This window comes from Suricata suricatta, chromosome 4 (assembly GCF_006229205.1).
Source record: "Suricata suricatta isolate VVHF042 chromosome 4, meerkat_22Aug2017_6uvM2_HiC, whole genome shotgun sequence".
Taxonomy (NCBI): Eukaryota; Metazoa; Chordata; class Mammalia; order Carnivora; family Herpestidae; genus Suricata; species Suricata suricatta.
The window spans coordinates 71,872,157-71,899,221 of NC_043703.1; the positions used below are offsets into that span (position 1 = coordinate 71,872,157).

Sequence of the window (27,065 nt, forward strand, 5' to 3'; positions counted from 1 at the left end):
TTCTAATTGAAGACGAGGCAAGAGGGCAGGAAATGGACACCAACAATGCAACAGAGGGGACTGCAGCCTCGTGGACAGGCAAGTGACAGGCGGGAGCACCGAAGCTTTGGCTGGGACTGCCCTACCAACTCCAGACAAACCGCCTCACCACCACAGGCCCGTCTTCGGCTTTGTAAAACCGACGGCCTGCTGGAAGCTCTCCCAGTTACATTAATTGAATCTTACACCCTGGGCCCCATTTCCGGATGGATCTTCCGTGACCCAGGGTTCGGGAACCCCAAGATGGCCTTTTATTTCCCAAATCTGTTTGCTCACTGGGGGCACTGCTCCTTAAATCACAAGAACTAGAAGGACGTTTATGAAATATTTTATTCGAAGTTAAATTAAAAGAGAGGCCACGCGAGAACCATCCCCTCGTGTTCCGCACTTTCTATCGGAGGACCTCCACTGGGCAACGGGAGGGCGCTCCTCCCTACGTCACCTTTCCTTTAAAAGCCGCGGGCTGAGGCCCCGCCCACTACGGAGCGCGAAGGGGGCCGTTCCCGGCTTCTTCCGCCAGACCTCCCAATCGTTGGCCCGGCAGAGGTAAAGCTAAAGACGGAGAGGCGCCGAGCGGGTGAGGGGGCTTGTGGCAGGAGGGCATGGGCCTAGGCGCAGGCCTGCGGAGGATGCGGCGTCGCGCTTGGCCGTGTCCCTGGAAGGCCAGTCCCGCCCCGGCCGCCGAGCGGAGCGCGGAGAGGCACCGCAAGCCTGCCGCGGTGCCGGGGATTCGGCCGGCCTCTAAGGCCGCCTTTGGGACAGGAACGCTGCCCGAACTCGGAAACCGCGGAACCTACACACTAGACGCCAGCCTCCTCCCTGGACATCCCGCCCCGCCCTCGCGGCGCACGTACGGGCCCGCGTGCGCGCGCGCCCCAAGTCCCCCGGCCCCTTCTTTGCCAGAGGCGCGCCCAGAGATCCCCTTCCGGGGGTGGGCGGGGCTTGGCCCAGACACGTGACCGCGGTCTGGGGTGCGGAAGCGACCCGCCTCCGGTTCTGTGGTACCTGGTGCTAGCGCGGAGGAAAGGGGGTCACACGCCTTTTCTATCACCGGCAGCCGCCCGAGGAGGCCGTGACGGGGAGGGTTACTAAGCGATTGCGGGATTTCAGTTTTCCCCACTTAACTGTTTAATAGGCTCCATGGCTTAAGACTCTTGAAGTAAATAGCTTTCCTACTGAAAAGCTTCAGTTCCACGTTCGTGGAAGGCCTCAGTCTAAGAAAGTACAGAGAGTGGAGGGGATTCTGTAAAGTCACTGTTTATTGTGCCAGGGACGATACAGTAAACGATTACGGATTCGTTCCCAGCCTCCGAGAACCTGCCGTCTAGTAAGGAGAGAAACAGCAGTACAGTAATCAAAATTGTAATCGTGATAAGGGTTATAAAGGAAAGTTAAACTATACAAACATTTAATGGTGAGCTCAACAAAGAGATGAAGGAACAAGGGGAGTAGTGGCCGATGAGCCTAGTTTGGAAGGTAATCCTAAAAATGCCCAGAGAAAGGGAGCACTAAGCAACGATCTGGCGTTTCTTAAGCCTAAGGGAAGAGCATTTCAAGAATCTGGACCGCCAGTGTTTAGACAAATAGGAAGTTTGGTATAGGATATGCTAGAGAGGTGGCAAGAGCCATTGGCCTGGTAGAAGGTGCTGGCCAGTAATTTGCGGCAGTTTAAGGTGGCTGGGGCACGGTGTGTGGTGAGAGCCATGCAGAGACAGGAAGGGATTGCAGAGTTCAAATGTGTAGGCTCCTACAAGAGAATGGAAAAATACCAGAACAGTTGCCTCTGGATGGGAATGGAGACTGACTTGGAAGAGGCATGAGGGAACTTTCTGGGATGGTGGTCATATCCTACACGTTGGCAGGAGTTTTGGTTACTGAGGTGTTTGTACTTACCTAAACTGATTAAAAGATATGCTTAGGATTTGTATGTTTCATTGTATGTAAATTTTGCCTCAAAATGATAGGGATCCTAAACATTGAACCCTCCTTAAGGGTATGCATGCTGAAGTATTTGAGGATGAAGTGTACCAGTGTCTGCATTCCACTTTGAAATGTATCGAAACCTAAATGGATGGAAGAAGGAATAAATAGACAAGTAAAACAAGAATACCAACATGTAGAATCTAGATGAATGGGTATTGGGGTGTTCACTGTACGGTCTTTTCAACTTTTCTGTATGCTTAAACATTTTTGTAATAAAAGTTGGGGGAAATAGTTCTGAAAGAATATTGTTCATTTTAAACAACTGCAGACTAATGTGAAAAGATAAAGAACACAGCCCTAACTAAGCTCACCAGAAATACACAGCGTATGGCAGTAGCCACATGTTTATTTCATAACGACCCGCCTTGTGGCTTAATATCTTAAATCATTTCAATTTCTAATGGAGTATGTGGGTCAAACACTAAAACTACTCTGTGTTGTGTACATTTGGACTAATGCAGCTGTTGTTTTTCTGCCATGGTTCCAGGCAGGTTAGTGATGGTGGTGAAGACATCCAAGCATTGGAGAGAGGACTGAAATTAGTAAGAGTGAAGGGGCTTTTTGGGGGCACTTGTCAGTTTATTTTCCAGTGCTTGCAAGATATGTTTTCAGTGATCCAATCTCGAGTAAACAAGGAACCCCCCCCAAAAAAAATACTTCTATTCCTAGATGTACAATCAGCTACCGAATTAAAAACCACCACTAGAGGCAGATTCCCACAGCATAGATGTGGGATCTTAGATGATCTCGATAAGGCCCGAGTTCCCACCAGACCAGAAATGGATGCCTGAGACTATAAAATTGTGTGATTTAAGTAAATGACTCTAAGATAATTGGCTTTTGAAATAGTTTTGGATGTTTCAGAAGGGATAACTGTGGAAGTAAGTGACTAGATGCACCAATACTGTCATGAGAAGGTAAGCATTTCTATTTCGATTTAGACCGCTGGCCCATTCAGCCTGTTTGTTTGACAGATACCAACGACATGTAATCTCTCCTGAGAGGGCAAGGCTTCCTGTTTTACATCCACCTTGAAAGGCTTCCTAACCTTTGTTCTCTGTGAACCCACTTAACATTATAATGTTTTATTAATGGGGTGCCTGGATGGCTCAGCCTGTTAAAATGTCCAACTCCTGATTTCAGCTCAGGTCATGATCTCAAGGTTCATGAGTTTGTGCTGACAGTACAGAGCCTGGTTTTGGATTCTCTGTCTCTCCCTCTCTCTCTCTCTGCTCCTCCCCTGCTCGCAGCTTTCTGTCTCACTCTCAAAATAAATAAATAAAGTTTAAAAAGTAAGAAAATAATGTTTTATTACTTATTTTCTTGTGTATTGTTTTGAGGGGGTCCTGGCCTAGTTTTTATTTCTTATTTTTTAATTATTTTTCAATGTTTATTTTTGAGAGAGTCAGAGCATGAGCAGGGGAAGGGCAGAGAAAGAGGGAGACACAGAATCCAAAGCAGGCTCCAGGCTCCGAGCTATCAGCACAGAGACGGACATGGGACTCAAACTCACAAATCGTGAGATCGTGACCTGAGCCAAAGTCGGACGTTTAACCCATTGAGCCATCCAGGCGCCCCTGACCTGGTGGTTCCTAACAAGAAGAACAAGGAAACACTTTGTATATTGAAAAAGCATTCCCAGATGATGCCGGTAGGCCTCGGTTTCTGAGAAACACTGCTCCAAAACATGTTAACTTTTAAGTACCAGTTAGCATTGTACAGTTCCGCTTCAAATTGAAACCATCTCCGTTCATGACGGTGGGACACTCTCAGACTGCTTTGATGAAAACTAGATGAGAGAAATGAAGGTGATCTGCATTGTGAAAAAAATTCCGTCTTAAACCTGTTAAGTCCCTAGACATAGGCTTCCTTTAGATACAGCATTGAAACTAATGAAGTGAACATTTTTTAAAGATGTGTAAAGCCAGAATGCCAAGTTATTAAATTATAGCTTGTACGGATTGGAACAGTTTTATTGCATGACTAGTGGGCTTTTTCCTTCCCATGGGCAATTGCTTCTATTTTAAAAACTTTTTTGGTTAATTTTTTAATGTTTATTTATTTTAGAGAGACAGAGCATTAGCACAGGAGGGGCAGATTGCGGGGGAGACACAGAATCCGAAGCAGGCTCCAGGCTCTGAGCTGTCAGCACAGAGCCCAACATGGGGCTCAAGCCCACGAACCGTGAGATCATGACCTGAGCCAGTGTTGGACATTCAACTGACTGAGCCATTCGGGCGCCTGTTAAAAACTTTTTAATGATGAACAAAATGAAACCGAAGTTGTAAGACTTCTTACAATACCCATGTAACCTTAACGTAGATTCAGCAGGTGTTGCCATACTGCATGTGTATTTTCTACCACGTCTTATCAGAGTAAGTGGCAGATGTCCCTGTCCTCTATCCGAAAACAACTGAGTCCCCTCCCAAGAATGGCATTTTCGCTGAGCTCATGCACAGTACTTCTCTGATAGCATCCGGTGCATCAGGAATCCCTTCCACATCCAGCTCGTCCCCTGTAACTTAATGTACATTTTTAGTTGCTATTTTTTCAAACACACTGTATTTTATCACTATGTCTCCTCTTTTTAATCAAGATTAGCCCCCCCCCCCCGCCCCCACCCCGGCCTCCCTTTTCGTTCCCCAAAACACTGCCTTTTCTTAAGACACCGAGACACTTGCCTTGTCCCACAGTCTGGATCTGTCCGATTGTTTCCTTGAGGAGCAAAACATCTGATTTGTTCCTCTCCGAGTCTGGTCCTTATGTTCCTTGGAAACTGGAGGCTAGGTCTAGAGGCTGGACCAGGTGCCTAAACCTTTCCTGGCAAAACTGCTCCGCAGAAGGGCCAAGCAGGTGCCGCATCGCATGAGGAGGTGTACGCCAGGATGCTGGGTTGTTCCCCGCGCAGGGATGCTGAGTCTGGCCTTAGCTTAGGCAGGGTGACAGCTAACGTGTGTCTTCCCCATTTCCATCTGCAAGTCATCTTTGGGTCACCCTCTGGCACTGTACAGACACTTTGTTTCCTCATTAGCTTTTATGTCATGATTTTTGTACCTGGATCCGTGATTTGATTGACGGTGGCAAAATGGTGATTTCTAAATTCCTTCTCCTTTCCATTTTAAGCTGGCATTCTCCTCTAATGAAAAGCTTTTCCTTCACTGACTGAGGATGGTTGGTGACTGCTGTTCTTCCTAAAGAGGTAGGATGGATGCTTAGTTCTTTTTTCTTGACCAATTTTCAGAGTCAGGAGTCAGGGTTAATAGTCACATACAGTTCTGGCACAGGATCGATTTTTGCATATTCAGTGTGCAGCCATTATTCTTGAATGTTGAAATTACTGCCAGTGGGAGTTTATCCACTGTGAATGAGATGTCAACAAATTACCAGGGAAATCAGAAAACTGGATATTTAAAGGAATGATTATTAGTGGGGGTAATGTTATCATGGTTATTAAAAAGATAAAAGAAGGGTATCTGGGTGGCTCAGTCAGTTAAGCATCCTACTCTTGATTGTGGCTCAAGTCATGATCCTGGGGTTGTAGGACTGAGCCCCACATTGGACTCTGTGCTGAGCATGGAGTCTGCTTAAGATATTCTCTGTCTCTCCCCGCCCCCCCCCCCCACCGCTTCTGCACTCTCTGTTTATTTTTGAGAGAGAGACACACACAGACTGAGCAGGAGGCAGGAGAGGGGCAGAGAAACAAGGAGACACAGAATCTGAAGCAGGCTCCAGGCTCTGCTCTGTCAGCACAGAGTCTGACTCAGGGCTCGAACTCACAAACCGTAAGATCATGACCTGAGCTAAAGTCAGATGCTTAACTGACTGAGCCACCCAGGAGCCCCTCTCTAAAATAAATTTAAAAAACAGAAGAGTCCTAGCCTCCTGGAGATGACATACTGAAGTATTTGTTGGCAAGATAGGATTTACCTTGAAATAGTTCATGGGCAGCTGGCGATGAGGGGGTGAGGGGAATTGCTGAGACAGAAAGGAAGAGTGTGGCCACTTGCTGTTAATTTCGAAGCTGCGTGAAGGATGCCTAGGGTTTTTGTTACGCTATTCTGCTGGTACCTGTTTGAAACTTCTCCTAATGGAATGCTTTTTAATTATTTAAATCTAAGTTGGTATTTGCGATTCAGATTTAGTCATCTCACAGCTTTTCTCTTAACTGTGTATTTATATTTTTATCTATGAAAAGCTTATTTTGAAGGAATAGGTATACATGTTCAGCTTTGCTGACATAAAGCCAAAATTGAGCTAGTATTGGAGCTTAATTGCAGTGGAAATCAAGGAAATTTAAGACTTTTTAAAATTCAGTGGCAAAGAACTGAAAGAAAAATGTAGCTACGATATTTTTCTACTCTTTATCTTTTCCTCTTCTTGGAAAGTGTTTTTAAAGCTTTAAAAAAAATTTCCCCATCATTATTCTTAAAATAGTCTTTTATTTTATAAATGAATGTACTAGTATAAGAAATACTTCTTCCAGAGGCTCTTGGCTGGCTCAGTTGGTAGAGCACGTGACTCTGGATCTCAGGGTCCTGAGTTCAAGCCTCACCTTGAGCATGAAGCCTACTGAAAATTTTTAAAAATAAATTTTTAAAATAAATAAATAAATAGAAAAATTTCTTCCCTAAAAAGACTGAGGAAAAAATCATAAGAAGGATGGAGGGGGAAAAAAATCACTTGTGTCTTCAACCATAGACAACCAGGGTTTTCATAAATTTCTTTTCATCTTTTTCCTGTGCCTTGCCTATTATTTGCTTACTTGTTAAAAAGCCTACATTTTGAAATAATATCATCTGTTTTACTGTGTTGAGAATCCATTATGCAGGACGCGTCCGCTCTCGTCCATTATTACTAGGACCACCCCAACTCATTGCGAAATTTGGTGCCGCTGCTGCTTTTCTGCCGATAAATGGGGGGAAGAGTCGTCTCTGGTCTCTTCAGACCGTCCTGCTTTTTTTTTTTGGCTTGGGGGCTTCCTCCACCAACAAATACCTTGCTTTTTGGCAAAACAATACTATGGCAGCTGTTTAAAATCCGACTTGCTCCTGTCGTAGAGCCCTTAGCACAAGTACAGCCGTGGTCCCCAACCACGTAATGACTGAGAGTGACCTCATCCCGTTCCTGGGGCAGGGGGGGGGTGTGGGGAGGACCTGGCTGCAGATCTCACCAGGGTCAGTGGACATTGGACACGCCAGCTGGAACATGAACCCGGGGTTCACCAGCATGTGTGTACCCTGCTAGGGGATGACGCAGGTCACTGAGGTCAGATGCACTGGCTGCCACCCCCTCCCAACTGTCTCCTTTGTCACATGCACTCGGCGAGACCGTGCTGAGTGGGGCTCTAGGCTCCGGTGTTAGGAACACAGCAGCCAACAGAATGGACAATCACATTTTCTCTCGAAGCTTGCATCCTGGTGGGGAAAGATGATGGACATGTACAAAAATAAGTATACAGTGTGTCAGGCGGTGGGTATTTTGAAAGGCAAGGTAATGGCTTTGAGAGCGATGGAGCGTGCAGGATTCTACAGAGTGGATGGGGAGCCTCGCCGGGCAGTAACCCTCCAGCCGGGTCCTCGCGGCGTAAGGGAAGGGAATGACTGGGCTGCCTGTGTGCAGAGGCCGGTGAGGCTGGCACGGAGCCAAGGAGGCGGGGCAGGTGCTGTGGGTGGTGGGGGGCACCGTAGGCCCCTTCGTGGGCTTGGCTGTCACCCTGTGTGAGATGAAAGTGGGTGGAGGAGTCTGAGCAGAGGAGGGGCGTCATCTGCTGTGTACATTTTTAAAGGATCTCTGTGTGCCATGTGGGTGATGAAATAAAGGGGGCCAAGGGCTGAAGCGGAGGGCAGTCAGGCATGACTGTAAACCAGGGAAGACAGGATATTTTTGGAGCAGGGTGATAGCAACACAGGAGGTGAGGAGCGGTTGGAACCTGGGCGTTGTTAGAGGTTGAAAAGAGATGGACTGATGAATCGCTAAGAGAAGAGGGACAGGGAAGGATAACTTTGCTGTTTAGGTCCTTGAGTGGCCGGAAGGGCACGTGGTCTTTATACGAGGTAGGGAAGACGGAGGGCAGAGCCAGCGCAGGGCAGAATTGTGAGAATTGGGTGGACAGTGAGACCTCGAAGGGGACGGGTTGGGTCAGCAGTCAATGCTACAAGTTAGGGACTCAGGAGTGAGGCCGGAGCCAGAGCAGTAAATGCAGGCGTTACCCAGCTAGGTGAGGACGGAGTGAGGTTGTGTGCATCCCTTCACGTTCCATTAATTTACTGTGTCTTTTTTTTTCCATATCACTCGTCACCAGATGCGTGAGGGGTGGTGATGGGAGTAGGATCGGAGGAGGTGCAGCCCAGTGAGATCAGGGCCAGCGGCCAGAGGGAACTTCCAGTTTTACCAAACACCCCAGGTGACTCTCATGCAGGTGACCCGAGGACCCTTCTTTGAGAAGCACTGCTTAAGGCACCCCATCCTTTCCTCTTTTGTCGTGGACAGGGCCACCTCCCTGAGTTCCTGTGTTGCTCAGCAAATCCCAGATGACACAAGTGGTCCTCTCATCCCTCTTCCAGCCTGCACCACTAGGCTCTGCCTGATGTGCGCGCGGAAGGAGAGAGACACGTACTGGGGGAGAGGAGCAAGTCAGAAGTCAGAATGCCCTCTGTAAGAGCAGCAGTTATTCCCCTGCAGTAAACCAGTATCCCACGTGTGCGTAACACTTAGTTAACAGCTGGTCGTAATGCCCGACCTTATGAGTCCTCCGTTCCGTTTATGAGGACAGCACTTTAATTCCTATTGGCATCTTTCCTTTCCGAGAGTCTCCATTAGTGCTCCCAGCTTTTTTAGAATAGCTCTTTTGTCTTGTGGGTACCAGCAGACCTATTGATGACAAGCTGTCAATAGCTGATTGTGTTAAAAGTTTATGAATCGGTATGTATGAATCCGCCAAGGATTTTACATATCGCATTCTCCTTAATAAACCCACAGGATACTTGCTCTCGGAGTCAGCACTATGAGATCCTTGTGAAAGAGATGAAAGGAGGTAGTATTGGGGGAAGAACTGAGGAAGACGAAAGCACTGTGCAAACATGGCTCATTCTGACAGTAACTTGCGCTGGAGACGGTCCCACTGTGAGTTCGTGTGACTACAGTCCCATTAGTCTGTATCATTGGTGTAAATTTCCTGCACACAGATCCGCAATGTTTACAGGTTTACAAATGACCTACAGCCTCACACATGCCCTCCACGTGCCACAGTGGAGATGAGATTATTGAAGCATAACACACCTTTGTCCCTGCTTTTTAGGATGGCTGCTCTTCTCCTAAAGAGGCTGACCTTACAAACCTTGAAGACTGAAAATAATTGCATTAGACGTCTTGGTCCATATGCCCTGCACAAGACCGCACCGGCGCTGCCATCCCCCAGAGCCTCTGTCCCCACGCTGTCCTACCCGATTCGCACAGAAGCTTTCGGCACTGTGGCAGACACCACCCAGGACGAAAGGAAGAAGAAGAAAAAGAATGACCCAGCCTTCAGCAACGTCGGAAGGAAAATCCACGAGCGAATTATTCACGTGCTGGACGAGGCGGGCAACGACTTGGGACACATGCACCGAGCAGATGTGATCCAGCTCATGAACGAGCGGGACCTGAGGCTCGTGAAAAGGGACAGTGGCGCGGAGCCCCCGCAGTACCAGCTGCTGACGGGGGCTCAGATTCACGAGGAACGCCTGAGGCTTCGGGAGTTGGAGAAGGTGCAGCCGAAACCCGGTAGGTGGCCTGCTGCCCGCTCCCCGAGCCCTGGGGCCCGCAAACCAGAAGCTGGTGCCTTGTGAGCCGGGGTGTGAGCGGCGGCGAAGTTCACGGTCTCAGCGCCGATGCCCACACCTTTCTCCAGCTCTCGCTTATTTTCCGTTCCTGGTCTTTTGTTCCCTGATGCCCTGTGGTCCGCATCTCTTCCTTGAGGCCTGGGTAAAATGAGGGGGAAAATCAAGGAGGCACCGGCTGGGTGCTTCTGTCTGGGAGCTGGAAGGAAATGAGCCTCAGAAGAGGTGGAATGGAGTCCCTATCCCCCTCTTGTCTGAAGTGGGGGTACCTGGCCAGTTGGCTGGAAGCCCTTCCTTGTCTCCCAGGTGGTTCATAGCGTGTCTTGCACTTCCTGTTTGTAGGCACGCTCGTGGACACATTTGCCAATCACCTTGCCACCGCCTTGTCTTTCACACCTTGTGGAGCCACGAACCAGACACAAAGTGAAAACTTTTCATGATTCCTAATAAGTGCTGATCCTGACGGAAGATTGTATTATGGAAAACACCCTGGGGTGGGGGCAGGAGATGGGTTCCAGAGCTGCCACCGCGAGGTCGAGAGTCTTAGGAAAGGCACACACTCTCTGCAGCTCGGTTTTGTAACACCGCGCAGCAAGGATGTGGGCTGGAAAACAAAATGTCTCTTTAGAAGAGACCATCTAGGATGGTGAGGACATCAAACTGCGTCACAGAGAAAATGTAGAGCAGCCCAGAGAGGTTTGGAGAAGACACGTTGCTGATTTCAGAGGTAGTTGAAGGGCAAAGGTGTTGAAGCCGTTATTTTGTTCTGATGGAGACGTAGGGTCAACTGCAGGGGCTTGAAGGCAGCAAGAGGGTGTTCATCAAAGGAGCTTTCTAGAAAAATTACTTTGGGGAATTAGAAAGCATATACAAAAATATAAACACCTGTTACCCACCATCCAAAATGGACAAGCATTAACGTCGTACTTCAGATTTTTGAACAAAATATCACATTGCAGAAAAGTTGAAATCCCCCGTGCTCCCTTTTCCTGTGTTGTCCTCCCTCCTCACTGCCATGGACACGGACATGGATCTGTGTTGTTAAACCTCAGTTACTTCCAAACGGTATACGCATAAACATTACATCCTGCTGTCTTCAAGAGCTATGTTTATATAAGAGCTGCAGCTAATTTACTATAATTACTAAATGGAATCCTGAGAATATACCACATACTGTGGATTTGTTAGTGCTTTTCCACAGACACTGGGCTTGTTTCCAGGCTTTCATCATGGAGACCAAAGAGCATGTCTGTCAGTGCCTCCAATCTGTGGGGCAAGTTGTCAGCAATGTATGGAATTTCTTTCTTTGCATCCTCACCCACACTTGGTACGCTCATCCAGGTTTTGTCCTGCTAATGAGTGAGAAACTGGGTCTTATGATTTATTTGTATTTCATTTCATCATTTGAGTCGCCTCTTCTGTGAGTTGCCTATTTAGTCTCTTTTCCTCTGCTTGCGTGGTTCCTCCCCCACCCCCATGAATTTATAAGGTTCTCTGTGTGATGCAAAAAGCCTTATCCTAGTTAGATTTCTTTTTTTGGCCTTTTCAAAGTTACACCATAGTGTCTTTGATATCGGAAATTACAATTTTTTTTTTTTAGCAAAATCCTTCTTTTTAAAAAAGCTTTTTTTTAATGTTTATTTTTTAAAGAGAGACAGAGTGTCAGTGGGGGATGGGCAGAGAGAGAGAGGGAGACAAAATCCCAAGCAGGCTCCAGGCTCTGAGCTGTCAGCAAAGAGCCTGAAGTGAGGCTCGAACTCACAAACCATGAAGCCATGACCTGAGCTGGGTTCAACCAACTGAGCCCCCCAGGCATCCCTTAGCAAAATCCTTCTATCCTGAGGTCACAGACATACTCGTTCTTTTCTTCTGTTTAAAAGAGTTGTGTTTTTTTCACATGCAGTCAGTGTTCCTCGGGAGATTGTTGTAGGGTTTGAAACCTAACTTTTCCCTCAGATGAAAACTCTGAATTGTCCCAACACTTTTACCAGGGAATCTGTTCCTTCCCCGTGATTTCCTAATAGTCAGGATTTCCATTGTTGGATGTAGCACATAGAGAGTTCCCTCTAATCTGACGCAGTCTGGGTGACCCCATTGTCACTCGAAGGACACCACTAAAGGAGTCAGATGAGAAGAGTACTTCCCAGGGCACCTGAGTAGCTCAGCCGGTTAGGTGTCCGACTTTGGCTCAGGTCATGATCTCTCAGTGTTTTGTGGGTTCAGGCCCTGTCTTTGGCTCTGTGCTGACAGCTCGGAGCCTGGAACCTGCTTCTGATTATGTGTCTCCCTCTCTGCCCCTTTCCCGCTCCCACTCACTCTCTCTCAAAAATAAACATGTTTTTAAATTTTTCTTAAAAAAGAGTACTTCCTGAACGCTGCTCCAGTCAAAAAGAAAAAGGCCAAGTTTATCATAAAGCTAAACCTGTTCCTTTTAAAGGGCCATTCTTTTGTACTTTCATCAAATGAGGGTCATAATAAATGGGAGCATTTCATATCTAAATATTTGATAGGTAAAAATTGATACCTTTATGTAGATCTAGTTTCCTTATTAAAAGTGTTTACCAGTCTGTGAAACCAAGTCAGGTGAGAGGCCTGCCCGGGCCCCTGCGGCAATTGGACATCTCACAGAGCGCATGTGACCCAGCTCAGGTCCCCCGAAAGGGACCAGCAAGCAGTCCTAGCACTGAGTCTCTGTTTTACACTAGAGCCTACCCTGACAAAGGAGCTGACTTTCTCTTCAAATATTGGACAACATGATTTGGACACAAAGAGCAAACAGATTCGGCAGTGGATTGAGAAAAAATACAAAGTTCAAATTACCATAAAGAAAGGGAAGAACGTAGAGGAGCCGGAAAATAAAATGGTAAGTAAAAGCAGGTATGAGTAACTGCTCGTTTTGTTTTCTGATCTAAAAATACGACTGCAGAAAATCTGGAGAATGTAAAGGCAGAGAAAAGTAACTGGCCAATTCTACCCAGTGACAGCAGTAGCTTTCCAATTCGTTTTTCAAAATGCAGGCAGACGCTACACTTAGTTTTTCCACTGAAGCATAAATATTTTGTCCTGGGAAAACCCTGCACTTCATAATTTAAGAGTAATGTATCCTCTTTTACAAGTCGTACAGCACCTCACATTCAAATAGAAAAACATAGATGCATTTTTTCAAAGTCTGTTTCTGGCTTATAAATGCCTCTGAGAATTCTTACTCATATACAGTTAAATAGGCTTTTTAAAAAGTATCAGTTTACACTCCCAGGGTAAGTTTAGGGAATATCTACTTTGCTTTTAGAGTCCGAAAACTCAGCAGCTAAAAGGCAGCGTTAGTCCAGTGGTTGGAATCCCTTGGGCCTAGGACCCAGCCCAGCTGACCCTGGATCTCTAGAACTGGGTGTATTTTCCTACACCCCACAGGACTCCGCTAGTGTGTTAGGAACCGCCCAGGACTGACAGTGCTGGGGACATGGAGGTCCTCCGCTGATGCCCAGACCCGCTGCTTTGTACTTCTTTTTTCCGAGAGGGTGGTTGGAGCCAAGCAGAGCCCCTCAGTGCCACTGACGGAGTGGGGATTTTAAACGATCGACTTTTAGTGCATTATGTCGTCACGTGGCGTTTGTGAGACTGCCTGGTTGTCGTACACGTTCCCGTCAGCTTAACCGGAAAGGCCCAGTTTGATTTAGTGAATCCCTTAAATAACAGCAATTCAAGAATGCAGACTGGCATGGGTACTAGAGCACCAGCAGTAGAAAGATCCGAAGACTTTGGTTTGAAATTGACCTTTGGCTGTGCCCCCTTCTTAGGAGGAGATGTGTCATCAAATACTCCGAACCCTGCCTGGGACAGCCGCCTTCTCGACCCGGCCACAGCCTGTTAGGGGAGGGAGAGCTGTAATGTGTGTTCTTCGTCCCCTGAGCAAAAAGGAAGAGCACGCATATAGAGAAGCTCATGGGACCCCAAAAGAGGACACTCTGAACAAAGAAAACAGAAACAAGGGAGAATCCGATGTTGTGCATCCGTGATTTTAATAAAACTGTGCCTCAGAGAGGAGAGAACTAGCTGGCTGGTCTGTCGTCCTTTACACAAAGCAGTCTGGTGCTCGGTTGAGGGTAAGTACTGGGGCTGTTGAGAGCACCGTGGCATCGGCACAGTCCAGGGACTCTCCGTTTGTAGGCCAAGATGAGCCCTGTCCTTGTTTCTTTTTAGGGGGAATATATCCACTGAGACGAGAGGCCAAGCTCCGTTTCTCGCGAGATGGTCTGACCTTTGGAAATAAGAAAGCAAGACAGTGAGAACTCGGAATCAAACTGCCCAACCCAATCTAATACCGTCCACCCCAGCGGGCACCCGGCACCCCTTGAGGAGAAAGTGGCGTCCAGCAGCGCGGGCTCCCACGGCGGCACGCAGCGGGAGACACCCGGACCGCGGCTGGCGCGGGCGCTCTGGGTCGAGAACTACCAGCACGCCCACCTCACTTACTTTGAGCTTCGTTTTCTTCCTGTCGGGGTCGTGCACCACGGCGTGCCTAGTGAGACTCTGCTACAATGGAGGAAAAAGGAAAAGTCATATTGTTAAAGCACTGCCATTTGGGTGCCCTGGAATACGAAGACTTCACGAGTTAGTTAAATAAACCGCCAACCTTCTGTTACATCCTGTCGAGGGGCTTTCCCTCTCCTTAGAGATTCCCCCACCAGAGCAGAATGCTTCCTCACAGCCTAGATCTCAGCTGCCTGTCCCAAGGAGCCGGGTTAGGAACTGAGATGGGGGATGGTCTCACCCCGCTGGGGCTTCCTAGCTGTTTCTGAGGCGGGGGGAGGGGGCGGGGGAGCCAGTTGTGAGCGCGCTATTCCTGGAACGGAACCTAGTCAGAGGCTTTCCCGGACACCAGTGGAAAACCTGACTGGTCCCACTGTCCTCAATGGTGATGTGCACCACAGGCAGCTGCGAGTCCGCCCCCATGCGGAGCCTGACCCCCAGGTCTCTTCAGTCATGACCGCGCTGCACTTGGGAGAGCACCGGCCAGGGTGTTTGCAGAACTGCTGGCCCCCGTCGTGTCCTTGCTGCCCACTTCTCTTCTCAGTCCCTAGATGGTGACGGTCTAAAGGGACGCGCAGACAGCAGCACACTCTTGTAACTAACATGCATGTGGCACCACAGGCCGGTGGCTCTCGAGTTTAGGTAATGTAAGAACCACCCGGAAGGCTTGTTAAAACACAAAGACTGGGTCCCATCCCCAGTTTCTGATTCAGTGGGAGCGGGGGTATGGATCTGCATTTCTAGCAAGTTCTCTGGTGATGCTGACGCCTGGGTCAAGGGCCATACTTTGAGAACCCCTGGCATCAGCATATCGGGTTGTTGTGCAGACGTAAGAACCGGTCCTGCTGATGCAAGAGCGTAGGGCCCGGACCACCCCGCTCTCCCCCTCTGCAGGCCCTGTGACACCACCGGCGCTCCGGGGAACCCCACCGGGAGGCCACACGTCTAAAGGACCGCATCTGTGAGGCAGGACTTACCTTCATTGCAAACGTTCTGCCGCAGCCCGCGTGCTCACAGGTAAACGGGCGCCTTTCCTCATGAAAGGAGAGAATGTGGCTCTGGAGGTTGAAGACTGTCGTGTAGGTCCTATCACAGCCTTCCCTGGGACAGCGGCAGACCTCCCTCTCCGGGGCGTGAACTTTCATATGCTGCTTAAGGTAATCCTTGCGTTTAAATGTTTTCTGGCACACTTCACATCTTATGACCTCTGGCGGAATAGACAAACACACTTACCAGGTTCCCCGGGGCTCACCACACAGGAAGATGTCATACTGAGTCTGGAAGTGACGTATCTGAGGCCAAAAAGGTCCTGATTATCACAGACCAGCGCACCAGCTCCAGTTCTTACTGCCTGGAAGTCTGACCCAGTTCTCCTAGGTCCTGGTATCACATCAAGTCCCTCCGTGCCCTGCCCAGGGAGTGGGGGTCTCCGCATGGCAGCCGTGGGCAAGGGGAGGAGATGAAGTAGACCCAGGTCCCTCCTTGTCGTCCAGCACCTAAGGCACTGCCTCCCAAACTGTCCCCCAGGGCACCGACCCCTGACCGTGCCCCACTCTCTCTGCGCGTCTGCCTGACGGCGGAGGCACTGGCGCTTCACACACGTCCCAGACACGCCTTTGTCTCAAGGCACCCGCCGACTGTTCCCCCGTTTAGAACTGCAGATCTAACCTCACACCGAGCCGGGCACGCCTGCCTCACCTTTATGGCTTTCCCGCACGTGTTTTAGAAGCTCCGTCCATGTCTTTGCCACAAAAGAACATTCTTTCTGACACAGGTAGCCTGTTTCAGGAAAACCAGATCGGCGCGTCACCTTTTGTCAATATTTGCATAAACACCGATCATAATCAGAAAGGAAATGTACAAGCTGATAGACCCGTGCTCCGACCTCCCAACAGCATCTGTCCTGTTAGCCATTAGCAGTGGGAATAAACGCTAAGAAGGGTTTATTTTACAGTAAATCCAAATAATCGCCTAGCAAGGTGCTCACAGCATGCAGGGTTTCACCTGAGCAGACTCCAGGGAAGGCTGCGGTGCCATCTCCCGCCTCCCCATCCCCCGTGGTCAGCAGGGTGGGCGGCCTGCACCTGGGCTCCCGGCCACGGTCACTTCCCCGACGCTGGCCCAAAGCCCCTTCCCTCCCTAATTTTTGCTCGCCTCTGCTCTTCCCCAGGGCAAGAGCCCTGGGGTCCTCTGGCTTTGACGACCACCAGCATGAAGTCTCAGTGGCCACGTGCCCACCCCTGGCCTCCTCAGGTCTTACCCTCCACTAAGTTCTGCACTGCAGGAGAGACTCAGGGTGCAACTATGGGAGGGCCTAAGAACCCAGAGGAAACCCCTGCGGACGAGGATGGACACTGCAAAGCACCGGCACTGGAGAATCAGGCAGTGTGCCGGCCAACCCGGGTCTCAGCACCCAGATGCCAAAGTGACACTGGAAGGAGCGAGGCCACTGCTCAGGCTTCAGCTCCTCGTCTGTTTTACAAAAAAACAAAAACAAAAACCCAGAACCATATTCTATACTCAGAAAACTGGAAAACAGATATAAACAATCCCTGATGGGAACAGAATAGATTCAAGTAATGTAACCAAGTCTTTTTGAGAAAAGTTAGTGGGCCGATTCCCCCAGAACCCCAGACGGCTCTCCCAGCCCTGTGAACACCAGGAAGGAAAAGAATGGCGGTGACAAAGCCGAGCTCGGGGGGAGCGCTGTTGCTCAAGCATGACGCCCGCCAGGCCCCTGAGGCAGGCGACACAGCGTTCACTCTGGGCAACAGGGGCGCGCCAACAGCCCACACGCGGGGCCCCTGGTGAGGAGTCTGACACCTGGACACGCAGACAGCGTGCCACCCCAGCCTAGACAGTGTCGAGTTTCTCTGCGTGGCCGTGGAGCCGAGCAGGAAGTGCTTTGCAGGCCAAGTGTTAGACCGACACCCGCTGCCGTGAGTGTCCCCTCAGAGCGGGCGCCGCCAGGGCCGTGCGTACGCACCCTCGTGGACCTTCCCGTGTCTCTTCAGCCTGCTGGGCGAGGCGAAGTGCTTCCCACATCCCTCGTGGGCACACCTGGGTAACGACACATGACACGTGAGCCAATCCGTTTCCATGCAGCGTCCACTGGGGGGAGGGGGAACGTGACCCTGTCCCTTCCGGCTACCCAGGTCTCACCCCACAACCAAGATAAGAAGGAGGTTTAAAACTGAGACCGAATCGCAGGTGAAGTTTAAGGGACTGGACCAGCCTGGAGACTGAACAAACTTAGTTCTGGGACTTTTTTTTTTTTAGCACATGATCAAATAATTGTCATCTCAACAGGTCTGAAAAGACACTGTTCTGGCTGCAAAAAGATGGCTTAGGCAGACCCCCATGGCCCCCTGCGCCGTCTCAGTGGGTCTCCAGGGCAGTGGCCAAGGGACAGCGTGGCAGGCAAGCAGCTCCAGGGCGCCCTCGCATCCCACTCCTGCCCCGAGGTGACTCCCAGCAAAGCACAGCGCCCCGTGGGCCAGGAGTGCCCTGGCCGCAGGCACACACAGCCGCCAGCAAGGCCACAAGGGAGCAGGCGGCCGGGGCTGGCCCCTCCCACCCCGTGAATGGTCACCGTCCGTCGTTCCTGAAAGCCTCGCGAGTGCAGGCCGACAGGCCCACCTACTCTGGCTCCGTAGGAAGGGGCTGCTTCGTGTCTGCATACGGCTGAATAACGACATTTCTCAGCTCTCCCCTCAAGCTTCCCCACAACTGTCCTGATCTCATACATCATTCTGAAACACATTACCTATTTCTTTTAGAAAAGAAAAGCAAAATTGAACTTTGGAAATGCCCCCATATATACATGGCCACTCACCGTGTAGAACAACGTTAAGGCATAGCTTGAGAACACCTGCATCCAACCTCTGCATTTCGATCTTTTTGTTTTTGTTTTGTTTTTATTAATTTTGAGAAAGAGTGAGAATGCTTGCATGAGCTAAGGAGGGCCAGAGAGAGAGAGAGAGAGAGAGAGAGAGAGAGAGAGAGAGACAGTCCCAAGCAGGCTCTGCACCCTCAGCACGGAGCCTGTCCCACGGCTCAAACTCATGAACCCTGAGATCATGACCTGAGCTGAACTCAGGAGTCGGAAGCTTAACCACCCACCTGGGTGGCCCCTGCCTGTCACTCTCACCCCCACCGGAAATGCAAGAGACCCCAGCCACGTGAAATGCTTACCTGAAGAGCGGTTCATTGGTGTGCTGGCACTGATGGGTCCTCAGCTGCTGGTGTTTCCTGAAGGCCTTGTCACACCCTTCAAAAGTGCACTGTTGGACAGAGGTTCATAAGTCTGCAGAAAACTTAAAGAATAGTTCACAAGAGAATTCCCTCAAGATTAACACACTGTGACGATTTTATACTCGCTCCTTGCTCCCACGGAGTGACCGTCAAATTCTATGCCAGGAAGCTTTCAAGATGAACACGTTTAAAACAGCAAAACTGTCTCGTTTGGGGCAGTCTACCATAATAAACCTCATTACCCACCCCCCCAAAAAAAGTATGCTTTCAAAATAAGCCATTAGTATGATAGCTAGTGGTTGGGCTAAATTCAGGTATCCGACAGACAAAATCTGGCTGATGAGCACTTGAGGAACAAGAAGATAAGAAGCCTAAAACTATGCAGACAAATGAAGCACAGAAAATCATTCATACATACTACATATTGTTTTTGCTGATTTTCATGCTTGCGTTCAAAATGTTTCTTCAAGTTAGATTTTGTGTTGAATTTCTGGTCACAGCCACTAGCTGTACAGCTGAAAGGAATTGCAGAAGTCAAAATATTAAATGAGGGAAGAGAAGTTTTAAGATGTACATACCCTCCTCCTTTATAGAAGCACTGTCCAAGGTACAGGATAAAACAGACTTCAACAAATTCCAAAGCGTTAAGCTGAAGTGTCAGCCTCTTCCTGATATGATTACCATGGAAAGGATGCGTCTCCATATGACGCTTCTGAAATTAGGCATGTGCATCACACATCCTTTATGAGCTGGGCGGAAGGAAGGTAGAGGACATTACTTCCAAAAGTCCAAACCCTGCTTAGGCTTAACTCAATGTTGAAGCTAAATTGTTCCTTAATTTAAAATCAGAAAACCTTACTTTTGCTTGAAAGATCACAATAAACTGCATTTTCAGAAAGACCTCAAAAACACTACTTTTAGCTTATGTTCAGAGTTAAAAACAGATCTTTGGAGCACACCCACAAACTATAATGGCCTCTGGCATATCACCAAGCTGTTCTGGTTCCCCTTAATGAGTGTTTCTAGATCTTGGCCTTGAATTATCCAAATTCTTCGTCAAGTTGTTTTTAAGCGTGTGCTCTTCTTGTGAGAGTTCTCAGCCATCTCAGCCATCACTCACCAACAAACACTGGGTGACACCGTCCGGTGCGGGGCCGTCTACAGGGGACTGACCGTGTGACCGGGAGCACAAGGGAGGCAGGCTGCGGGGCAGAGAACACGACAGATGCCGACGGGTGTTGTCTTTGACCCCAGGGACAGAAGGCTGAGTTTTAGCTGGGTACACAGTCAATAGAAATAGAACTTTTTCCAGCCTCCCCTGCAATTAGGGGTGGCCACATGGCTGTTTCTGGCCCAACCTGCACAACAACCACAGTGTCCCAAAGGGGGCACACCTCTTATGCTCCTTCACCCATCCTGGGGGCTGGAACGCATGTGGTGGCTGGAACTCCACTGGTCATCTTGGACCATGATGTCGAAGCCCCACCATGAGGGCAGTGCGGCAAGTTACAAGGAGCACAGGTCCAACTGACTGTGAAACGCGCCCAACTGTCCATCTCTGCCATTTGTTACACAAGAGAAACAAAGACTGACTTGTGTAAGCCTCTATTGTGCTGGGTTTCCGGTCACTCTTGACTTCAATCCTGACATGGGCATCTAACCCAACACAAGTGTGGGGCAAGAGGGTGGGGCCCAGAAATGTCCTGACGGAGCAGAGAGCAGGCACTGGCGCACAGAAGATGCGGACCCAGTTGCATGGTGGTGCACAGCCCACACTTTATGTCCGAGAGTCAAGCAAATGGGGCAAGATCACAAAAAGGCCAGATCGCAGAGGTCATTTCTGCAACGTTTCATAACGAAGTCCAACATACTGGACTTCGTGATGAAAGCAACCCTTAAGCCCTGCACAGCTTGAAGGGATGCAGTCTGGAGGCAGAGAAAAGGCCAAACACGTTTGGGTGGGAGTCAGAGCCGGAAATAAGCCCACGGCCACTGGAGGAGGGGCAAGGGCCCGACGGGAAGTAACAGAAGCTGATGCCCCGCCTCCCGCAGAGGACAGCTGGGAGGACAGGCTGTCCAGGGAGATGGCCTTGTCTCTGCTGCAGGTCATCGGATGGACAGGGATGCCCCGGACAAGAACAAGGGAGGGAAAGGCCACAGGAAGCAGAGTTCGGATTGCACTTGGAGAGATTCTGGCCACATGGAGTTTGAGAGGCCAGAGAGACAGCTGAGACACACCAACCGGCTGGGGACCTGGGGCTAAGACACAGGTCCGGCTGGAGAGACAGCCGGACGGGGAGACCACAGAGCTGCCTTGTTCCGGAGCGAAGAGCCCTCCCTTTGCAATTCACCCTGGGAGTCTGTGTCCAGCCCATCTTTCTCTAAGAGCCAGTTTTTGAAAGGGCACACAGTAACTCAGCTCAGACACCAAAAAGCATAAAAAGGGAGCTGCATGTCTCCTTCCACCCCTTACCCCTGCCTCCTCCCCAGCCAGGACAGGAGACCTGTTCAGCAAATACAAATGCACAATCTCCCCATGTTCTTCTCCCTCCTTTTTATGCACAAAAAGGCAGCCCTCTGGACACTCTTCTTTTGACGAACACGCCCTGCAGACTTGATCATGGCCTCACAGACAACATCTGCTTTTCCAGACATCTACGATTCTATGTATTCTAGGGACCTTTCAGTCCCTCCTGCCGAGCACGTGGCTGGAGTCCAATGCTCTGCACAGAACCCCGTCCCGGCCTTTAATTCAGCCACCAGCGCATCTGCAGAATGAATTCCCTGAAGTGAAACTTCCAGGTCGAAGACACGCTCCCAGCCCCGCTTGCCAGACCACGCTTCGTTACCCGTTGCCAGGCCAGTTGAACTACACTTTGAAATACGAGAGGCTTCACTTAGGGTCACTGATTTTGGTGACACACTGCGTGCTTGAACAGGGACTGAAGACATCTGCCCCCTCGGTACTCTGTCCCGTTCGCACCAGCATGCTGCTCATGCGGAGGTGGCTCTCCGAGTGGACAGTGACAGTGAAGATTATTCCATGCCAACAGCTGACGGCTCCCCTTCCTCAGCCTGTTTGGGCCTTAGCAGTGAGACATGAGACAGTTCACATTCTTCGTCATCTTAAAACTAAAAGAAATCAACTCCGATCATTAGAAAACCTCCCTGCTCGAGGAGCTGTCTCATAGAACACACTTACAATATCAAATTCTGACATCCGCAAAACGCGCCGCACAGCTATTTCTCGATATGGTCTCCTGGATGTAGCCCTGGGTATCTATTAAGTCGTGATTCTTTTTTCAATGAAAACTCAGTGTTTTCATGGAACACTCTGTTCAGTGGTTCTCAAAGTGTGGATGCCACACTAACGGCATCAACATCGCCTGAGAATTCGCATTTCTAGAATTTGCTAGCAAATTCTCAGGCCCTACCCCATACCTACTGAATCAGAAATTCCGGGATGAGATCCAGTACTCTGTGTTTTTGTAACAAGCTCTCCAGGTGACTCTCATGCTCCCTACATTTGAGAGCCGCTGCTTTAAAGAAGCTGATTTAGGGGCGCCCAGGTGGCTCAGTCGGTTAAGCATCCAACTTCAGCTCAGGTCATGATCTCATAGTCTGAGAGTTTGAGCCCCGCAAGGGGCTCCGTGCTGACAGCTCGGAGCCTGGAGCCTGCTTCAGATTCTGTGTCTCCCTCTCTCTTTCTGCCCCTCCCCCACTATGTTCTGTCTGTCTCTCAAAAATAAATAAATGTAAAAAAAAAAAAAATTAAAAAAGTATTTCCAAACTTAAAAAAAGAAAGCATCTAAAGAAGCTGATTTAAAAGACAAGCGATACCTCCACCCTTTCAGAGATCAGCAGCAGCTCCAAGGAAAATAAAATTAAGCCTGGTATGAGAGAGGTGAAGCGGCTGAATCTAAAGAAATACAAGATAAACTATCAAAAGCTCTACTTCTTTATGCTTCTGTCTCTTATCCCAGCCACTTACTGGTTCATGAAGACCCCGGTCAATGTGGAGCCAGGACCCCATCTAGTCTGAACGGAGTGGTTTCCGAGGCGCATTTCCCACTGAGTACATACTTTAAAGGAAGAGGAGGGGCGTCTGGGGATCTCAGTCAGTTAAGCACCCGACTGCAGCTCAGGTCATGATCTCACAGTTCGTGGGTTCAAGCCCCGCATCAGAGCCTGGAGCCTGTTTTTGGGTTCTGTGTCTCCTCTCTGTGACCCACCCCTGCTCACAGTCTCTCTCTCTTTCTCAAAAATAAATAAAAACATTTTTTAAAAAGACTCTTGTGGTTTGTTTCCCTTTCTTAAAACAATTTAAAAAATTTAAAATAATAAAGGGAAAGGAGAGGATGCAAACTTCATGCAAACTCAGGGAACTTCAGATAACCTCATTCCTGGAGTTCTCACGAATGACCCACTGGCCCCTCCTCTCTTCCCCACGTTCAAACCCCAGTCTCCTCTTCCACCAGGAAGCGGAAATGAAGGACGCTGCACATTCTTGGCCGCACGAAGTTGATGATCCATTTTCTTCCCAGGTCTATATGCCAAAACCAACCCCTTCAAGGGCCAAAAAACTTACACAAATGGCTTTTCCCCAGTGTGAATCAGGGCATGGCGGCTCAGGTGGTAGTCCCGGACGAAGGCTTTGCCGCACCCTTCATGGTCACAAACAAAGGGTCTCTAGCAGGAAGGAAAGAAAAAAGTATGTCAGTCCTGCCCTCATTAGTATCTCTCGTACTAGTTACAGACGTAAAATGTGGAGGGGTCAGGCAGGGCCGGCTTCGGCTCCGTAAGTTACACAAATGCCACAACGTCCTCAGGAAGTCGGTGCCACAATTCTGCTCTGTGAACAGCTTATGAAAGTGGGTGGCTTTCCCAGTAACAGCACCATTAGCCCGCTCCCACCGACAGTGAGCGTCAACTGCAACCCCTTCGAGATTACTTGTCGGCTCTTGGTGTTGGCGGATGTGCACAGATCTCCACCACAGCATGTTTTTATGCACTGAGCATGCACGCGCCCTCTCATCCTGGACCAGCCCAGGGTCTGTGCTAAGAGAATGCCTGGCATCCCTACAGAAAATGCTCATGCCTCACTGCGACCACCGCTTGGGCCCCCAGAGTTGGAGCTGGGCCGGGGGGTGAAGGGGGTCTCCATTCTGACCATGCCGTTAAAGTCAAAACACATCCCCCAAACACCCAGTTTTGTGTACTTAACTATGAAAACCGTAGCCCCAAGGCAGTCCAGGAGGGAGGTACCAAGGCCTCAAATGTCAGTACTAGTAGCAGAGCAAGCAGACAGACAGACAGAAGAGTTGTATGACCAGCGGAAGAGCCGAGGAACGTTGCACAGTATTTGTGATTCCTTTTCTTTTTTGTTGTTTGTTTCAAAGGGAGTGCAATTTACTGTGTGAGAGAGGCGAAGTGAGCCAGGGGACTGCAGGGCTGCTGCTGCCATGCCCCAAGGACACAATCTGTCCTTCCCCTGGGCCATGGCTCTGGGGGTGACCCACAGAAGGGAGAGGAGGCTCCCGCTGTCCCAGGGGTTCTCATGGAGGGACATGAAAGTGACTGCAGGCTTCTCTCCCCCAACATACTGGTTTCAGAACCCAGAGGCTGAGGGGCAGAATGGGCAAGAGAGAGGACAGGAAAGCAGAACATACTGGATGCTCTGAGTGGAGCCGGTCACTGGGCAAGACTGCCAAGACAGCTGGTGGCACGGGTAAAGCCCAGGGCATAGAAGAGCAATGTGAACAAACTATGACAGAAAAAGCTGGAGGAAATGGTCAACCTTCCAGTGCCAGAGAGGGTATGGGAGACATGAGGTCACATGAAGGAACGGCCCGGAAGTGAGGCAGGTGTAGGAGCAAAGGCAGGGGCTGCAGATCCTGGGGTTAAGAATAAAGGGCCTTCAGGGGCATCTGGGTGGCTCAATCTGTTAAGCATTGGGACTTGGGCTCAGGTCCTGGTCTCGAGACTTTGAGCCCCACCTCGGGCTCTGTGCTGACAGCTCAGAGCCTGGAACCTGCTTCACATTCTGTGTCTCCCTCTCTCTCTCTCTGCCCCTCCCCTGCTCACACTCTGTCTCTCTCAAAAATAAACAAATACTTAAAAAAAAAAAAAGTAAAGGGACTTTAGCTGAGGCAGGGTCAAGCCAGGCTCTGCCAAACCCTGGGAAACAGGGCAGATTCCTTGGCCTCCATGAACTTCCTTCCCTTTCCCCATTCCCCACAGTCATCTTCCAAAGGCTTCCTATAGCCCTCAAAATAAAACCCCAACTCCAAACCCTACTTGTATCCTGGCCTACAAATGACCCCACCAGACCTGCTTCTCAGACCTCCTCTTATAGGTCCCCCACTCAATCACAGGCTCCTTCAGCAGTTATTCCTGCCCGGACTGTTTTTCCCTGTGTCTGCATGGTTGGATCCCTTTCTTTCTCATTCAGGTCAAAAGACACCTTTTCTCACCATCATTCAGGAGCCCTCAATTTACTGTGTCTCATTCCTACTTCCTCCTCTGTCCCAATTAAAGGATCAGGTCGGGGATAGCAGAAGCCTCTTCTGTTTTGTTGACTATTCTCTCTTCAGAGTTAGAAAGGTACTGAATTATGAAGGAATGAACGCATGCTGCTTGCAGAACCTCCAGTACTAAGCAGTTACCCTCCATTCCCCCTCCAGGAGGCCAGGGATTAAGTTGGGTGTTAGCTGGGGGTGGGGGGCATAGAATGCATGCGAGTAAATGAATCCTTCCTCTGCACCTATTTACAGATCATCAGGAGATGGTGACTGGCCAAGACTCAAGACCAAAGGAGAAGCAGCGGCTTGGGGTGTTCCAAGCCCATGGCCAGGCTGTCTCGGTCTTAGAACTTGTCTACCTCTTCTCAGCTCTCCCGAACCTACGGCAGAGCTGGTTCGCCTCTGTGATCGGGGTGCCAGAACTGTATACATCCTGCACCTTGTACAGGTGCAGCCACGTGCTAGCCCCGGGCGTCTGGGGCACAGCCCACCTGGCGACCCACCCATCCTTGCGCCTGGACGCCACACCCCTCCGTGGCCAGGCCGGCGGCCCCGTTACCTCTCCCGTGTGCTTGCATAGGTGCGCGTCTAGCTTCCAGGCCTTGTTGTAATTGGCGCTGCAGTCAGGGAAGGAACAGATGAACCTCCTATTGAATGAGGAGGGCAGCGGGGCGGGGCTCTCGCCCGCCGCGGTGAAGGCATCGGCGATGGTCAGGGATGATACCGCCTCGGCGACGGAGGCCTGAGGCTCCAGGACGCCTGAGCCGGCGCTCAGCCACGTGCCGAGCCCCGTGAGACGAACGGCCGCACGCAGCCCCCCGCGGCGGGGCCCAGCTCCTTCCACTCCGGAGGTTCCTGCGCGCGACCCCGCCGTACTTCCGGGAGCGCGACCCTGGAGGGGCGGGACTGGAGTGCCGGCGCGCGCGCAAAACAGGCCCCGCCGCCCCCGGCGCCGCATTTGCGCATGCTCTGGGAAGCCTGGCTCGCAGGCTCACGCCCCACCTGGGCGTGTGCGCGGTGCCTGCGGGTCCCAGTCTCCCTCTTACCCGGTAAAATGCACTTTTCCCTGATGTGCACTAATGAGCCTGCTTCCACAGCAGCGACGTGCTGCTAACTTGTGTGACCTGTTTTCCGTCCGCCACCACTCTCCATAAAGCACTAGCCGTGCATAATTTAAGTTACATTCGCAGTTTGTCTTTTTTATGGATAGATTTTCTTGCATGCTTTCTATTGGTTCCAAATCTTGTCTGCACGTTAGAATCTCTTACAAATTACCAGCCCAGAGCACATACCCTGGCCCAATTAAGCCACAGTTTCTGGGGATGGGAAACAGAAGGTTTGGAGACTTCCTAGGGGTTCCGGTGTGCAGGAAACTTTGGGAACCAGTACCCTGAGGCCTTGCTGCTCCGAGTGTGGTTTGCAGACCGGCAGCATCATTAGAAATCAGAACCACAGACCTACCTGATCTGAATCAGAGCAATCTCCGGGTGGTGTGACACACATTCAGGTTTGAGAAGTGCTGTCAGAGGCTTGAATGGATATACGTATCCTGGTTTTACCAGGGTCACATGTTTAAAGGATGTCCTTGGATGAGGGTAACAAGGACAGGATGGATCGTCTGATGTTCACACCCTGCATCCTTCCAAATCCTTGAGCAGATCCTTAGAAGGTGGTGAACAGGTCTCTGCAGAGAAGTGCGGTTTTGAAGGCGGGCCCAGGCTTGCCCACCAGCCCTGAGCTGGGATCCTCACATCACACTCCCTCATGAGCTCAGTCCCTTCGTCTTTACAGTGACAATGATGATTCTAACACCTGTCTCAGTGTCATGAGGACTAGAAGTGGGCGTCTGGGAAGTGGGTCCAACTGTTGGCTTTTCTTGACTGCTGCTCTCATCCTGCTCCATGGGACAAGTCCACACGCA

General features: G+C 50.0%; 2 protein-coding genes across 5 annotated transcripts; one reads left to right on the plus strand and one right to left on the minus strand.

Annotated features, from left to right (window-relative positions):
- The first annotated feature begins 510 nt into the window (after positions 1-510).
- On the plus strand, positions 511-13,891 carry MTIF3 (mitochondrial translational initiation factor 3). 4 transcript variants are annotated; one of them, XM_029936915.1, is made up of 5 exons: positions 511-585; positions 5,146-5,221; positions 9,320-9,783; positions 12,545-12,702; positions 13,637-13,891. In XM_029936915.1, exons 3-5 carry the CDS (start codon positions 9,321-9,323, stop codon positions 13,853-13,855), a joined length of 840 nt encoding a protein of 279 aa, XP_029792775.1. In that variant the 5' UTR covers positions 511-585; positions 5,146-5,221; position 9,320; the 3' UTR covers positions 13,856-13,891. The 4 variants fall into 4 exon arrangements, with proteins under 4 accessions (XP_029792775.1, XP_029792778.1, XP_029792776.1 ...); XM_029936916.1 differs by having other exon boundaries at positions 576-616; XM_029936917.1 differs by lacking the exon at positions 511-585 and adding an exon at positions 9,001-9,144.
- Positions 13,835-26,102, minus strand: GTF3A (general transcription factor IIIA). The gene is made up of 9 exons (XM_029938482.1): positions 25,704-26,102; positions 23,212-23,312; positions 19,042-19,138; positions 18,564-18,652; positions 17,356-17,429; positions 16,068-16,148; positions 15,347-15,576; positions 14,313-14,372; positions 13,835-14,097 (listed from the first exon to the last, which is right to left on the minus strand). The coding sequence occupies exons 1-9, from the start codon at positions 26,100-26,102 to the stop codon at positions 13,912-13,914; spliced, it is 1,317 nt and encodes a 438-aa protein (XP_029794342.1). The 3' UTR covers positions 13,835-13,911.
- Positions 26,103-27,065: the final 963 nt, after the last annotated feature.

Bases quoted from the DNA above. Each gene is read 5' to 3' on its own strand.
- GTF3A (XM_029938482.1), bottom strand. From the start codon at position 26,102: ATGCGGCGCCGGGGGCGGCGGGGCCTGTTTTGCGCGCGCGCCGGCACT. The intron at 23,313-25,703 runs GTAACGGGGCCG...CCTTCCTGCTAG, and splicing joins TATGCAAGCACACGGGAGAG to AGACCCTTTGTTTGTGACCA. The intron at 14,098-14,312 runs GTAAGTGAGGTG...TTATTTCCAAAG, and splicing joins GGAAGAAAACGAAGCTCAAA to GTCAGACCATCTCGCGAGAA.
- MTIF3 (XM_029936915.1), top strand. From the start codon at position 9,321: ATGGCTGCTCTTCTCCTAAAGAGGCTGACCTTACAAACCTTGAAGACT. The intron at 9,784-12,544 runs GTAGGTGGCCTG...GTTTTACACTAG, and splicing joins GAAGGTGCAGCCGAAACCCG to AGCCTACCCTGACAAAGGAG. The intron at 12,703-13,636 runs GTAAGTAAAAGC...CCCCCTTCTTAG, and splicing joins AGGAGCCGGAAAATAAAATG to GAGGAGATGTGTCATCAAAT.